The 15,982-nt window shown below is 42.0% G+C and overlaps 1 protein-coding gene across 1 annotated transcript in view; it reads left to right on the top strand.

Annotated features, from left to right (window-relative positions):
* The window catches only part of LOC141141259 (uncharacterized), a 1,017,917-nt gene that overhangs the window by 793,704 nt on the left and 208,231 nt on the right, over window positions 1-15,982 (top strand). The window contains exons 50-54 of the mRNA XM_073628940.1: window positions 693-809; window positions 2,909-2,956; window positions 11,407-11,451; window positions 13,314-13,370; window positions 15,841-15,888. Of these exons, the coding sequence (XP_073485041.1) occupies window positions 693-809; window positions 2,909-2,956; window positions 11,407-11,451; window positions 13,314-13,370; window positions 15,841-15,888 (315 nt within the window). The remainder of the gene's footprint in view (window positions 1-692; window positions 810-2,908; window positions 2,957-11,406; window positions 11,452-13,313; window positions 13,371-15,840; window positions 15,889-15,982) is intronic.

The following is a 15,982-nucleotide window of genomic DNA, read 5'->3' as shown; positions in this document are numbered from 1 at the left end:
TTTGCAAAAATTGATAACAAAATAAAAAAAAAATATAATTTTTTTAAAAAAATTCTGTCTTTTTAAATTTTTTTTAACAAAAAATAAAAACAGTAGAGGTGATCAAATACCATCAAAAAAAAGCTCTATTTGTGGGAAAAAAATGATAAAAATTTCATTTGGGTACCGTGTTGTATGACCGCGCAATTGTCGTTCAAAGTGCGACAGCACTAAAAGCTGAAAATTGGTCTGGACAGGAGGGGGGTTTAAGTGCCCAGTAAGCAAGTGGTTAAAGACTTTTTTTCTTTGCCACATTAAAGATATACAGGCTGTACCTTCCTTCCTTCCATGGGCTAACAACACTGCCAATAGTGTAGTGAAATGGTAATCAGTGTTGTCAGCTTTATGTTTGTAGTATGCAGCTGGTCTACAAGACAACAGTGCAATATGCTTATCTTTCTAATGTCAGTGCTCACAGGTGGTGTAGTTCTATGGCTGCTTGCACACGAAAGCAGCACTAGAGCTGCCTGTAAATACAATTAATGTGCTCTAGGCAAGCAATAATTTGAAGGCACTTTACATATTAGTAAACAATGTTGGAGGTAAATAGACATGGTGCCTGCATGTGTAGTTAAGATAACATAGCTACGTAGGTAAATCATTAAAGAGGGTTTACCTATTTTAATTTAAAGTACATTTTTTTCTTAATTCAGCAGAGACAAGTGCTCTATTCAGGATATTGGCTGCTCTGCAGGACTTTCAGGAAGGAATTGCCCGACTAGGAGGGGACCTTAATCTTTCTTTATACCCACTATATAACATTACTGTAGGTAAGTAAATTTGTATGCTTCTGACTTAGACATGTATAATACCGATATACACGGATCAAGCATAACATTAGGATCACGGACTGGTAAAGTGGATAACATTGATTATCTTGTTACAATTGCATCTGAAAGTCAGGAGTATATATTAGGCAGCAAGTAAACACACTGTCCATGAAGCTGATGTGGGGCAAAAAATGGGCATCACAGTTTGCTGTGTATGGGGCTGTGTAGCCACAGACTGGTCAGGGTGTCCATGCTGACCTGTATCCCCATCAAAGCCTACAATGGGCACATGATCATCAGAACTGGACCACAGAGCAATGGAAAAGGGTGGACTGGTCTGAAGACTCACATTCTTTTTTAAATCATGTGGGCGGGCAGGTATGTGTGCATTGCTTGCCTGGGAAAATAGAACCAGGATGCAGTATAGGAAGAAGTCAAGCAGGGGGAGACTGTGTGATGCTTTGAGCAATGTTAACTTGGAAAACCTTGGGTCCTGCCATTCATGTGGATGTTACTTTGATGCATAGCACCTACCTAAATTATTATTGCTGACTAAGTACACCCTTTTATGAAAAAGGTATTCTCTGGTGGCAGTGGCCTTTTTCAGAAGGATGTGCCCTTCTACACTGCAAAGATGGTTCAAGAATGGTTTGAGGAACACAACAACAAGTCATCCAGATCTCAATCCATCGAGCATGTGTGGGATACACTCATAAAACTATCAGATCAATGGAGGGTATCATTCATATCTGTGCAACTTCAAGTTGCACTTCAAAGTAGTCTCTGCACTACTTTAGTTCGACTTTGATGTAACTTGAGGTCCATAGACCTCATGATTACACAGGCATTGCTTCAAGTTGCATCAAGGTTGTGGAAAAATCACATCAAAGTCGCAGCAAAATATCACGGCAAGATCTCACGACTTTCCGGTCGCACACGTGTGAAAGGGGCCTTAAGCTCCATTCACACTTGTGTGACTTGTCATGCAACTTTGGACATAAAAGTTGCTTGAAAAGTCATTCCCCATGTTTTCCAATGATACTCATTCATATATGCACGACTTAAAGTTGCAGCAACTTCAAAGTAGTTAATGCACAACTTGAGGGCCATAGAATTCAATGTTAACCCTCAGAAGTTGCATGAAAGTTATACCTTAATGTTATACAATGCAACTTGTGTGCAACAGTTGTCCATTATAACTGGCCAAAGCCAAAGTCTTACCCAAGTTGCACCTATCCAAAGTTGTGTCAAAGTTACGTCAAAGTTGCACTACAAAGTCAGTGCAACTTTGGAGTTGTACGAGTGTAAAAGGAGCCTAAACACCAGGAAAATGGCCAACTGTTAAATGTCAATCATACAATGAGTCTTGGCCAATGTTCTTGACTGAGCTATGAGCTTCTACAGCAGAGGTCGAGCTTCTGGTTGTTCAGACTGCCAAAGGTGCCTGGATTACAAAACTGACTGCACAGAATGAAAAATTATTTTAAAGGTAAATATACTTATATGCAACTCTGTATATTTAAAAGTTTACCTGGAAGTCAGTTTTTAGACATGTACTTTGTTGTACTAGGCAAAGTAACAGTGAGGCATTACTTTTTGTTCAACCCAAGATGTATTAAAACCACTATTGCAGCCATTAAAGCACAATCTTAGAGGAAAAAGCAAATGATGTACCTCACAAAGCCATTCAGCTGCTCCGTCAAAATAAAGTTATAGCTTAAAAGGGTGGTGGTTGCTGGATGACAATTATTGACAGTGATAGTTATATAGCTATTTGTTTGCCCAATGTTTCATTTTAGCAAAATGTTGTCGACAAATTTTTTTTGACTTAGATGAGATCTGCTGTAAAGTAGGACAGTTTTCAGTACTGAAGTGACCCATTATAAGTAAAAAGGTAACATTGTAAAAAGTAAAAAGAAATCTTAAATAGGACAAAATTAAAAGAGACAGGCAAGGGCATAAGACCATTAAATGTTTGCATACTTTATATGTACATACAGCTAGCTATAAGTTAATTCTACATACTTTTACATGAAATATGCAATATAGAAAATGTAATTACTATCCAGTATGCCATTAACCCATGTTTTCATTGTTAGAAACTCCAGTAACAGAACATAAAGTGGAACCTGCTGAATCAAAAAAAGGTAACAGTGTTATAAAATGTATCATATATCTCATTTCTATGGAGAAAAAAGGGAATTTGTAAAATTGGTTTACAAAAACATTTGTTTGGGTGGTCTGGTAATTAATGGTGATCCTAAATTTTATGAGTGAAACAATCTGAAAACAGTTGTATTTAAACATTTATAAATGTGTCAAGTTCATAGTTAGACATGTTTAATTATATTTCAGTTTGTACATATACTGTACATTCAGAATAATGACCATGTTCACAAAGAGTACTGTAAATTTCATGTAGAAGAGCACTGTAAACACAGTGCTTCTGCATTGTGTTTACATAGGAAGTAACATGACATAATTTGCAATGTTATTGGACTTCTTGTCAGTCTGAAGGCTGAAGTCAGAACTGTAGCAACAGATTGCTATATCTGTTGCTGACTGATTACACAAGTGACTTGTTGCAGAAGAGCTGCCTCCGGGAGTTAGATCAGTTTTCTTTGACCTGAACCAGATGCCTTATACCTCGTACACACGAGCGGACTTTGCAGCAGACTTGGTCCGACGGTCTTTCTGCTGGACTTTGCGGTGGACTACCTGAATGGACGGACTTGCCTACACACGACCGGACATGACCGGACTTTCCGGCAGGCTAGGTCTGCCCATCTTTCCGACGGACTTTCGCCAGAGTTACGGCGGACTTTCAGAATGAACGGACTTGCCCACACACGGACAAGTTCATTCATTTTGAACATGACTCGGGTATGACGGGACTAGAAAAGGAAGTCAATCTTGCCGCTTTTATCGGCGAGATTGACACCTTGCGAGCCCTGTTGCAGGTCATACCAGGCCCCTAGGTCTGGTATGGATTATAAAGGGAACCCCTACGCCGAAAAAACGGCGTAGGGTCCCCCCTGGAATCCATACCAGACCCCAATCCGAGCACGCAGCCCGGCCGATCACTAAAGGGGGTGGGGATGAGCGAGCGCCCTGAACCGTGCCAGGCCGCATGCCCTTAACATGGGGGGTGCTCACAGGGTGATGTTGACCACGCCCCCTAAAACGTCACAGTCCCAGCATGCCCAGGGACTGTGACGGCATAAGGGGGCAGGGTCTCCGCCTATATAAGTCACATCGGAGCGCTCAGAGAGCAGTCCAGCCGGAGAGACCGTCGTGTCAACATCTGGAGAAGAGAAGAGGGAAGAAGACAAGAAGCCCAGAAGTCCGGGCCTCCGCTGGCAAAAGAGTGGCATGAAGACAGCAGAGGAGCCGGCAGAAGAACTGGAACACCGGAAGAAGGGGCCAGAGAGAGCAGAGAAGAACCAACTGGACGCCGGGAGAAGAGGAACTGGAGGGACCCCCGAAGCCGGAGGAAGACCCCCCGGAGCTGTTTAATAAATTATTTTAAAAACCTGTGTAGTGTGTTTTATTATTGACACTTTTTCCCTAGGTGAATGGGTAGGGGTACCATGTACCCCATACTCATTCACATAGGGTGGGGGGCCGGGATCTTTGGGCCCTCTTATTATAGGGGGCTCCCGGATTCCGATAAGCCCCCCCGCCCGCAGACCCTGACAACCAACGGCCAGGGTTGTCGGGAAGAGGCCCTTGTCCTCATCAACATGGGGACAAGGTGCTTTGGGGTGGGGGGCCCCGCAGGGCACCCCCTCCCCCAAAAGCACCCACCCCCCATGTTGAGGGCATGCGGCCTGGTACAGTTCAGGAGGGGGGGCGCTCGCTCGTCCCCACCCCCTTTCCTGACCTGCCGGGCTGCGTGCTCAGATCGGGGTCTAGTATGGATTTTAGGGGGCCCCACGCCGTTTTTTCGGTGTAGGGGGTTTCCTTTAAAATCCATACCAGACCTAAGGGCCTGATATGCCCCACGCTCGCCACAATAGGAAAATTTGTTTTTCCTATTGCAGCGAGCGCGAGATGCAATACCCTGCCCTTGCGTCGTATCTGGTCCGTCAGACCAGCATACAGACGATCGGGCTTTCCGTCGGACCAGCATACAGAAACTGAGTCCGACGGAAAGATTTAAAACATGTTTTAAATCTAGGTCCAGCGGACTTTTGGGGAAAAAAAGTCAGCCGAAGCCTACACGTGATCGGATTGTCCGGCGGACTCTGGTCCGCCGGACCAAGTATGCCGGAAAGTCCGCTTGTGTGTACACAGCATAAGAACAAATAAGACATGTAAAAAAAGGTTAATAAAACAAATAATTGTATCAAAAAGAAATGCAAATTAAGTTAATTTACATGCAATGTACAACTCAGTGGAGGCTGGTGGTAAATTTTTTTGGGGGTGGCAAACAGTGCACCCACAGCCACCAAGAAGTCGGTCGGGTCATCAGGAGCACAGGAGCACTTACCCCATCTATGGCAGCGATGGGCGGTGGCTTCTCCTACTTCTGCTCTCTTCCTCGGCATCATGGTTTAGACCCGCTTCCTGATTGACTGGGAGGAGAATAAGTGTGAAAATAGAAAACTTTTTTGCAGCAACTTTTTTTTTTATTCTATGTGTAAAGGAACATTTAACAAATATAAAGTAGGTGGTATCCCAATGTGGCAGCAAAAGTGGAAACACACTTTAACCACTTCCCACCCGGCAACTGTACGTATACGGCCGGGTGAGCGCTTCCTCCTTCTGAGTGGATGTTCCTGAACGTCCTTCAGAAGGAGAGGGATCACCTGGCCATGTGCCCGCGCAGCTGCACCATCCAGATGCACGCGTGTCCCCCAGACACCCCGCATCTCAGATTGGCAGGAGGGCTCTGTGATTTTTCCTCTCGATCACATGATGGCTGTGTCCAAACACAGCCATCATGTGATGTAAATGGCCTGGGGGGACGTCACAAGAAGCGGGATCATGTGGCTGCATGCCCACACAGTGGCGCAATCCTGGTGTGTGACTGGGCCACGTCACTCGGCAGGAGGGTTCTGTGATTGGCCCTACTGATCACATGACAGCTGTGTCCAATCACAGCCATCATGTAATGTAAGTTGAGAGCCATTGTTAGGTCATCGGCTCTGCTTCTCCTCACACAGAGTCAGTGAGAAGAAGAGAGCAGATCTGCAAGCTGGGGATCAGTGTGTGTGAGCTGTGCTTTACAGCTTTTATACATTGATCACCCAGCTAGTGTCCCTAAACAGTGTCCCCAACACAGTAAACATCTGTCCACATCTGTCCTAGCAAACATCTGTCACACTTAACATATGTCCACATCTGTCCCACTGAACATCTGTCTGTGATCATCTGGCACATCTGTCCATGATTATCTGGCACATCTGTGCGTGATCATCTGGTACATCTGTCACATCTGTCCGTGATCATCTGGTGCACATCTGTCTATGATCTTCTGGCGCACATCAGGTGCACATCTGTTTGTGATCATCTGGTGCACATAAGGTGCACATCTGTCTGTAATCATATGACACATCTGTCCCTGATCATCTGGCACATCTGTCCGTGATCATCTGAGCACATCTGTTTGTGATCATCTGCTTACATCTGGTGCACATCTGTCTGTGATCATCTGTCCATGATCATCTGCACACATCTGTTTGTGCTCATCTGCACACATCTGTCTGTGATCATCTGAGCACATTTGTTGGTGATCATCTGCCGCATCTAATTCCATCGTTCTGGTGATCCAGGGCCTTCAAAAATGTGATAGGTACTCAGGAAATGAAATGTATATTTTATGGTTTTAGAATGCCTGATGGTGTTCCCTGCATGCTGGGCCTCTGCATATGGCCATGCTATGTAAAAGTCTCATACATGTGGTATGAAAAAAAAAAAAATTTCCAAACTATTGTTGGCATATAATTGTAGCTTCAAAAAACTCACTATGCCTTTTACTAAATACCTTGCACTGTCATCTTTACAAAAAGGCATAATTTGGGGGGTATCTGTACTGTCCTAATGTTTTAGGGCCTCAAGAAATGAGATAGGCCATCAGTACATCAGGATTGATCAATTCTCAATGATACTAACTTGTAGACTCTATAACTTTTACTCAAACCTATTATCATACACTTTTTTTTCCAAAGACATGTAGCAGAATACAGTATCTCACAAAAGTGAGTACACCCCTCACATTTTTGTAAATATTTTATTACAGTGGGGACGGAAAGTATTCAGACCCCCTTAAATTTTTCACTCTTTGTTATATTGCAGCCATTTGCTAAAATCATTTAAGTTCATTTTTTCCTCATTAATGTACACATAGCACCCCATATTGACAGAAAAACACAGAATTGTTGACATTTTTGCAGATTTATTAAAAAAGAAAAACTGAAATATCACATGGTCCTAAGTATTCAGACCCTTTGCTTAGTATTTAATAGAAGCACCCTTTTGATCTAATACAGCCATTAGTCTTTTTGGGAAAGATGCAACAAGATTTTCACACCTGGATTTGGGGATCCTCTGCCATTCCTCCTTGCAGATCCTGTCCAGTTCTGTCAGGTTGGATGGTAAAACATTGGTGGACAGCCATTTTTAGGTCTCTCCAGAGATGCTCAATTGGGTTTAAGTCAGGGCTCTGGCTGGGCCATTCAAGAACAGTCACAGAGTTGTTGTGAAGCCACTCCTTCATTATTTTAGCTGTGTGCTTAGGGTCATTGTCTTGTTGGAAGGTAAACCTTCAGCCCAGTCTAAGGTCCTGAGCACTCTGGAGAAGGTTTTCGTCCAGGATATCCCTGTACTTGGCCGCATTCATCTTTCCCTCAATTGCAACCAGTCGTCCTGTCCCTGCAGCTGAAAAACACCCCCACAGCATGATGCAGCCACCACCATGCTTCACTGTTGGGACTGTATTGGACAGGTGATGAGCCGTGCCTGGTTTTCTCCACACATACCGCTTAGAATTAAGGCCAAAAAGTTCTATCTTGGTCTCATCAGACCAGAGAATCTTATTTCTTACCATCTTGGAGTCCTTCGGGTGTTTTTTAGCAAACTCCATGCAGGCTTTCATGTGTCTTGCACTGAGGAGAGGCTTCCGTCGGGCCACTCTGCCATAAAGCCCCGACTGGTGGAGGGCTGCAGTGATGGTTGACTTTCTACAACTTTTTCTCATCTCCTGACTGCATCTCTGGAGCTCAGCCACAGTGATCTTTGGGTTCTTCTTTACCTCTCTCACCAAGGCCCTTCTCCCCTGATAGGTGTCTGGCTTTCCTAATCAAGTGCAATCAGTATAATCAAACACAGCTGGACTCAAATGAAGGTGTAGAACCATCTCAAGGATGATCAGAAGAAATGGACAGCACCTGAGTTTAATATATGAGTGTCACAGCAAAGGGTCTGAATACTTAGGACCATGTGATATTTCAGTTTTTCTTTTTTAATAAATCTGCAAAAATGTCAACAATTCTGTGTTTTTCTGTCAATATGGGGTGCTGTGTGTACATTAATGAGGAAAAAAATAAACTTAAATGATTTTAGCAAATGTCTGCAATATAACAAAGAGTGAAACATTTATGGGGGTCTGAATACTTTCCGTCCCCACTGTATATCTTTTCATGTGACAACACTAAAGAAATTACACTTTGCTACAATGTAAAGTAATGAGTGTACAGCTTATATAACAGTGTAAATTTGCTGTCCCCTCAAAATAACTCAACACAGCCATTAATGTCTAAACCACTGGCAACAAAAGTGAGTACACCCTTAAGTGAAAATGTCCAAATTGGGCTCAGTTAGCCACTTTCCCTCCCTGGTGTCATGTGACTCTTTAGTGTTACAAGGTCTCAGGTGTGAATGGGGAGAAGGTGTGTTAAATTTGGTGTTATCGCTCTTACTCTCTCATACTGGTCACTGGAAGTTCAACATGGCACCTCATGGCAAAGAACTCTCTAAGTATCTGGAAAAAACAATTGTTTCTCTACATAAAGATAAGAAGCTATAAGAAGATTACCAAGGCCCTAAAACTGAGCTGCAGCTTGGTGGCCAAGATCATACAGCGGTTTAACAGGACAGGTTCCACTCAGAACAGGCCTCACCATGGTCGACCAAAGAAGTTGAGTGCATGTGCTCAGCATCATATCCAGAGGTTGTCTTTGGGAAATAGACGTATGAGTGCTGCCAGGTAGTCAGCCTGTTAGTGCTCAAACCATACGCCGCAAACTGCATCAAATTGGTCTGCATGGCTGTCATCCCAGAAGGAAGCCTCTTCTAAAGATGATGCACAAGAAAGCCTGCTAACAGATTGCTGAAGACAAGCAGACTAAGGACATAGATTATTGGAACCATGTCCTGTGGTCTGATGAGACCAAGAGAAACTGGTGTCAAGCGTGTGTGACAGTAACCAGGTGAGGAGTACAAAGACAAGTGTGTCTTGCCTACACTCAAGCATGATGGTGGGAGTGTCGTGGTCTGGGGCTGCATGAGTGCTGCCAGCACTGGGGAGCTACAGTTCACTGAGTGAACCAAGAATGCCAACATGAACTGTGACATACTAAAGCAGAGCATGATCCCCTCCCTTCGAAAACTTGGCCACAGGACAGTATTCCAACATGATAACGACCCTAAACACACCTCCAAGACGACCACTGTCTTGCTAAAGACACTGAGGGTAAAGGTGATGGACTGGCCAAGTATGTCTCCAGACCTAAACCCTATTGAGCATCTGTAGGGCATCCTCAAACGGAAGGTGGAGGAGTGCAAGGTCTCTAACATCCACCAGCTCTGTGATGTCAACATGGAGGAGTGGAAGAGGACTCCAGGGGCAACCTATGAAGCTCTGGTGAACTCCATGCCCAAGAGGGTTAAGGCAGGGCTGGGAAAAAAATGGTGGCCACACAAAATATTGATACTTTGGGCCCAATTTGGACATTTTCACTTAGGGGTGTACTTGCTTTTGTCGCCAGCGGTTTAGACATTAATGGCTGTGTGTTGAGCTAATTTGAGGGGACAGTGAATTTACACTGTTACACAAATTGTACACTCACTACTTTACATTGTGGCAAAGTGTAATTTCTTCAGTGTTGGTTGTCACATGAAAAGATATAATAAAATATTTACAAAAATGTGAGGGGTGCACTCACTTTTGTGAGATACTATACATGTTGGCCTAAATTTATGATGAAATTAGATTTTATTTTATTATATATTATTGATTTCTTTTAAAACAGAAAGTAGAAAATATTGTTTTTTTTTCAAAATTTTTGCTTTTTTTCGCTTATATCACAAAAAATAAAAAACCCAGTGGTGAATAAATACTGCCAAAAGAAAGCTCTATTTGTGTGAACAAAATGATAATAATTTCATTTGGATACAGTGTAGCATGGCTTAGTAATTGTCGTTCAAATTGCAAGAGTACTGAAAGCTAAAAATTGGTCTGGGAAGGAAGGGGGTAAAGGTGCCCAGTATTGAGGTGGTTAACCACTTGACCTCCAGAAGATTTACCCCCCTTAATGACTAGGTAATTTTTTGCTATATGGCATTGCGTTACCTATATATACTATACAGCACTGCGTTACAATTGTGCGGTCATGCAACACTGTACATAAATTACATTTATGGCATTTTTTTTTTGGTGGTATTTGATCATCATTGGGTCTTTTATTTTTTTGCAGGAAAAACAAAAAAAGACTGACAATTTTCAAAGAAAAAAAATACTTTCTGCTATAAAACCAATAAAAAAAAAATCATAAATTTAGGCCACTATGTATTCTGCTACATATCTTTAGTAAAAATAATCCTAATAATGGTATATTGATTGGTTTGCTCAAAAATTATAGCGTCTACAAACTATGGTATATATACTGGAATTTTTATTTATTTATTTTTTATTCTAGTAATGGCGGATAACATGCGACTTATTGAGGGATTGTGATATTGTGGCAGTCGATCTGACACTAACTGGCACTTTGTGGGAACCAGTGACACTAATACAGTGATCAGTGCTAAAAATATGCACTGTCACTGTACTAATGACATTGGCTGGGAATGTGTTAAACATCCAGGGCGATCAAAGGATTAGTGGTGTGCCTAACCAGTGTTTGTGAGTGTGTTTTTTGGTGCTTTTACGCCCCCTACCCAGAGGTGCATAATCACATATAGATACATGATTCTGCACAGAGTGGCTGCCCTGTAGCAGTAAAGATGCTATAGGGTGGTTGGAAAGCTGTTAATGTGCTCATAAATAAACTAATTAGGACTGATTATACTGTACTGAATATTATAGGGGATTTCCTAAAGTAGTTGAGAATATTCATTCAATAAACTGGGCAACAATTGACTTTGATTATCCAGACATTTTCAGATAAAATAAATAAACAGGAATTTGGTTTTCACTTCATTGGATAACTCAGATAAGTCTTCAAACTCCTTTAGTGAATCAGCCTCAACCCCTGTTCAGAGCTGTCTACCGAGTAAGGATAAGTTGATTTCCCCCACCATTTACTGTATTAACAAATAGAAAAATAAGATATAAGATTCTTTCTTCTGACATTTTAATTTTAATTTTCTGTAGCTCCACTTAAGAAACCCAAAAAAGAAAAAGCTGAACCAAAGAAAGGTTAGTTAAAGGCAAACTACAGAGTATATTCAGTGTGTGTGTGTGTGTGTATGAATGTATGTATTCTTGAATCTTGAATATGTAGTGTTATGAAAAACAGAGCTTTGCTTCATGTTTATGCTGTTTGTTACAATTTTTTTCAACATTATTTGTTCCCACAAATTGGAATCAGTTAATGAGGAACTGCAATCTGCTCACATAATTTGTAATAAAAACATATTTGCCATTCGGAAGCTTCCCTCCAACCACTTTGCATATTATTTTATATATACTGTGATTCTGTACTTGCCAAATGTGTTGCAGAAATCTCCCTCCACTGAGTCTGGCTGCAACCATTTTAACTGTGGGCAGTTGGAGCTGCTGCCTGTTCACTTCCTGGATTTACACAGACACACAGAGGCACACCTCCAGCTCTGCAGCTTTCATTGCTCCCCCTTCCTGGCAAACTCTCATGAGGGTGAGAGAGAGCTGTGTATGATGTCATAAGCCTGGGCTTTTTACCAGACAAGAAACAGGAAGTGGGTTGTATAAGGTATTTACTGGCAGAAAAAAAAATGTTTTACTATCCAAGGTTAAAACAACAAGGGCAGAAGATTTAATAGATGGAAAGTTGAAAAAATGACTGAAGGCCACTTTAAGGAGCAGCATTTTCAATGAACTAAATGAATGAGGTTAAAGCCTCAAAAAGCCTTAAAAGAATCAGCACAAGAGACATTATTTATTATCAGTACAATTTGTCCATTGTGTTGCAGCTTCCTGTTTAGTAGAAATCTTCCTCCTCCAATTTCCCCCTACCCCCACCGCCGTAGTCTTCCAGTGCATTGGGAATTAATGAAGCTAATGCCCCGTACACACGGTCGGAATTTCCGACAGAAAAAGTCCAATGGGAGCTTTTCATATTTCATATATTCCGACTGTGTATATGCCCCATTGGACTCTTCACGTCGAAAATTCAGACGGACTTAGATAGAGAACATGTTCTATATTTTTCCGGCGGAACAAATTCCTAGCTGTTCCGATGTACCAAAAATGACGCATACTCTGAAGCAAGTAGGAGACGTCGTACGTGTTGTCCCGTCGTACGTGTTGCATGTCACCGCGTTCTTGACGGTCGAAATTTGGTGTGACCTTGTGTATGCAAGACAGCTTGAGTGGAATTCCGTTGGAAAAACCTTCAGAGTTTATTCCAACGGCAAAACCAGTCGTGTGTACAGGGCATAAGGGATCTGTGACAGGCACTCATCAAGAGTGCCTGACTATGCCCACCCTTTTTGCCCAACTACCCCATTTTTTAGAAGCTATTCTATCACTTGTATGAATGAAAAACTATCTATGAATGGAGGATGAGCAGATGACTGAAAAGTTTGTGTCCTGCATTCAAACAAGTCTTCACACAACTTCTGTGAATAAAGGAGGCAGAAGTGGCGGTCATAGTTGTGCACTCTTGGTGAATGCATATGGCAGCCCCCTCAGCTCTATTAACCCCCACTGCACTGCACTGAATGATTACTGCAATGAGGATAGGGGGTCAGAGTAAGAAGATTTCTTCTAAACCATGAGACAGCAGCACAGCGGACACATCACACTGATCGTAAGTAACACTCTTTGTGGTGGTTGTTTAAAACCCAGGCTTTAGCCACTTGACCATCTGAAGGTTTTACCCCTTCATGACCAGACCATTTTTTGCTGTTCAGCACTGTGCTACTTTAACCTCAGTTGTGCGATCATGCAACACTGAATGCAAATGACATTTATATAATTTGTTTTCACATAAACATAGCTTTTTATTTTGGTGGTATTTGATCTTTACTGGGCTTTTGTATGGTTTGATAGTACAGAATTCTATATTCTATTTATTCTAGAAGTACCAGAGAAAAAAATCAAAAAGGAGCCCAAAGAGCCAGTAAAGCCAAAGAAAGGTATTTTTTAAACCATTTGTTCAGAGAAATTATTTTATAGAAGTCACATACGATTTTGATAAGGCATGAATAAGGAGTTCCTTAACCACTTAAGCCCTGGAAGGATTTACCCCCTTCCCGACCAAGCCCTTTTTTGCGATATGGCACTGCGTCGCTTTAACTGACAATTGCGCGGTCGTGCGATGTTGTACCCAAACACAATTGACGTCCTTTTTTTCCCACAAATAAAGCTTTCTATTGGTGGTATTTGATCACCTCTGTGGTTTTTATTTTTTGCGTTATAAACAATAAAAAATCAACAATTTTGAAAAAAAGCAATATTTTTTACTTTTTTCTATAATAAATATCCCCAAAAAATATATAAAAAAACACATTTCTTCCACAGTTTAGGCAAATATGTATTCTTATACATATTTTTGGTAAAAAAATTCGCAATAAGCATATATTGATTGATTTGCGCAAAAGTTATCATGTCTACAAAAGAGAGGATAGATTTATGGTATTTTTATTAATATTTTTTTTTATTAGTAATGGCAGCGATCTGTGATTTTTATCGTGACTATGACATTGCGGCAGACAGATCAGACACTTTTGACACTATTTTGGGACCATTGTCATTTATACAGCTATCAGTGCTATAAAAATGCACTGATTACTGTGTAAATGTCACTGGCAGTGAACGGGTTAAACACCAGGGGGCGATCAAGGGGTTAACTGTGTTCCCTCACTGTGTTCTAACTGTAGGGGGGAATGGCTCACTAGAACATGACAGAGATCACTGCTTCCGATCACTGGGAGCAGTAGATCCCTTGGTGTGCGTCGCTGCCGGCGTGTGTGTGCCCACTAGCCGCAGATGATGCAGCGGTGTACAGGTACGTTGTTTTTCTCACCCGTGCCACTTTGCCATATATCGGCATGAGCCGGTCGGCAAGTGGTTAATGTTAGTTTTCTGCAGATTTTATGTTTTGTATCCAGTAAATACCCCTGAAAAATATTGGATGGAAAATAAATTCACAACATTTTGAAGACTGTGTGTAAAATATGTGTTAACCTTCCCATCCCCAATACTCCTAGCTTTGCAGCATTTTACGATCTACATGGCATTCAGTAAAGCTGGTTACACATTATTAGTTAGTGTTAGTAAATTACAAAAAAAAAACTGTCAGCTTCGGTCGGAGCTGCTGTACTAACCATGCGAGGTTAGTTCAGTGATCTCCCCTGCTGAACTTTTGTGTTCTTCTGACAGGGTGACGGCCCCGAGCCAGAACACTCTGATCGGCGCTCTTTGCCATTGACTGAGAGCGGCGATTGGGAGTCAGTCAGATGCTGGTTTTCCAGCATGCATGTCCGACAAAAGCCAGCTGAATGGCTGACTTCTTTCGGACAGCCCGACATACACACGGGCTGAATGTCAGACTTTTTTTTTCTTGAACCGTTGTCTCCTGACATTCTGCCCATCTGTACAGGGCTTAAAGCGTTTGTAAAGGTGTTTTTTTTTTTTTTTTTAAATAACAAACATGTTATACTTACCTTCACTGTGCAGCTCGTTCTGCACAGAGTGGCCCCGAACCTCGTCTTCTGGGGTCCCTCGGCGGCTGTTTCAGCTCCTCCCCGCAAGCATTCACCACCTTAATGCGAGCTCCCTCGCACGGTGGTGAGTGCTTGCGGGCGCGCTCCCGTGATACAGCCGGCGGCTATAGCCGCTCGCTGTATCACTCGGCCCCGCCCCCCGACGCGCCGCGTCATCGGATGTGATTGACAGCAGCGCGAGCCAATGGCTGCGCTGCTTTCAATCCATCCACTGCAGCCAATCAGCGGCCAGGGTGAGCGGAGGAACAGATGTCGGGAACGCGAAGCTGACTTTCGAGGCGTCAGGTAAGTAAAACGGGGGGGCTGGGGGCGGCGGTTCTGTCAGAAGTTTTTTCACCTTAATGCATAGAATGCATTAAGGTGAAAAAATTTTTACCTTTACAACCCCTTTAAGGGTTTACATCTATGGTAAAAGACCTGCCACAATACAAGCCATACACTAACACTAATCTCTCTTTGTGCAGTCTGTAATTAGCATACCCTTGGCTTTACCTATCACTGCTAAAGCTCATTGTCAATATGGCTGCTGTGATCTTACCTTTTAGAGAGGAGACTGGTTTATCCAAAAGTCCCCTTTATTGGCTCTTCTAAGCCAGATGACCTACATTTAAATGCCAAGCAGTATGAAATGATTATTACAGCAGTATTCTTAACAATACAAATAATTTCACCGCCTTTGACCTATGGAACTGGAGCTTCATTCCTCCTTAGCCTTTTACAGTCATCCTTCACAACCTTGAAATGCTGTAGTAGTTCTTTCTTTACTCTCTAGTGATTTTTGTAGACAAAATGTTTTATTTCTTTCCTTTAAGTTTATATTTTGCATTATTCCTGTTTATATAGGGACTCTATTAATGACTAAATATGTATGTATTTTTAGAAGCACCTGCAAAAAAAATTGAAAAGCAACCAGCAGATAAAAAGAAAGGTAATCTTATTAGTTATTTTATTTATGTTATCATTTTTTGCCTAACGTGGTATTAAGCCCAAAAATATCTATTATATTGCAGCTTACCGATTCT

The sequence above is a fragment of the Aquarana catesbeiana genome, linkage group LG04 (genome assembly GCF_042186555.1).
Source record: "Aquarana catesbeiana isolate 2022-GZ linkage group LG04, ASM4218655v1, whole genome shotgun sequence".
In the NCBI taxonomy this organism is placed as follows: Eukaryota; Metazoa; Chordata; class Amphibia; order Anura; family Ranidae; genus Aquarana; species Aquarana catesbeiana.
This window is presented reverse-complemented; position numbering and strand designations above follow the sequence as displayed.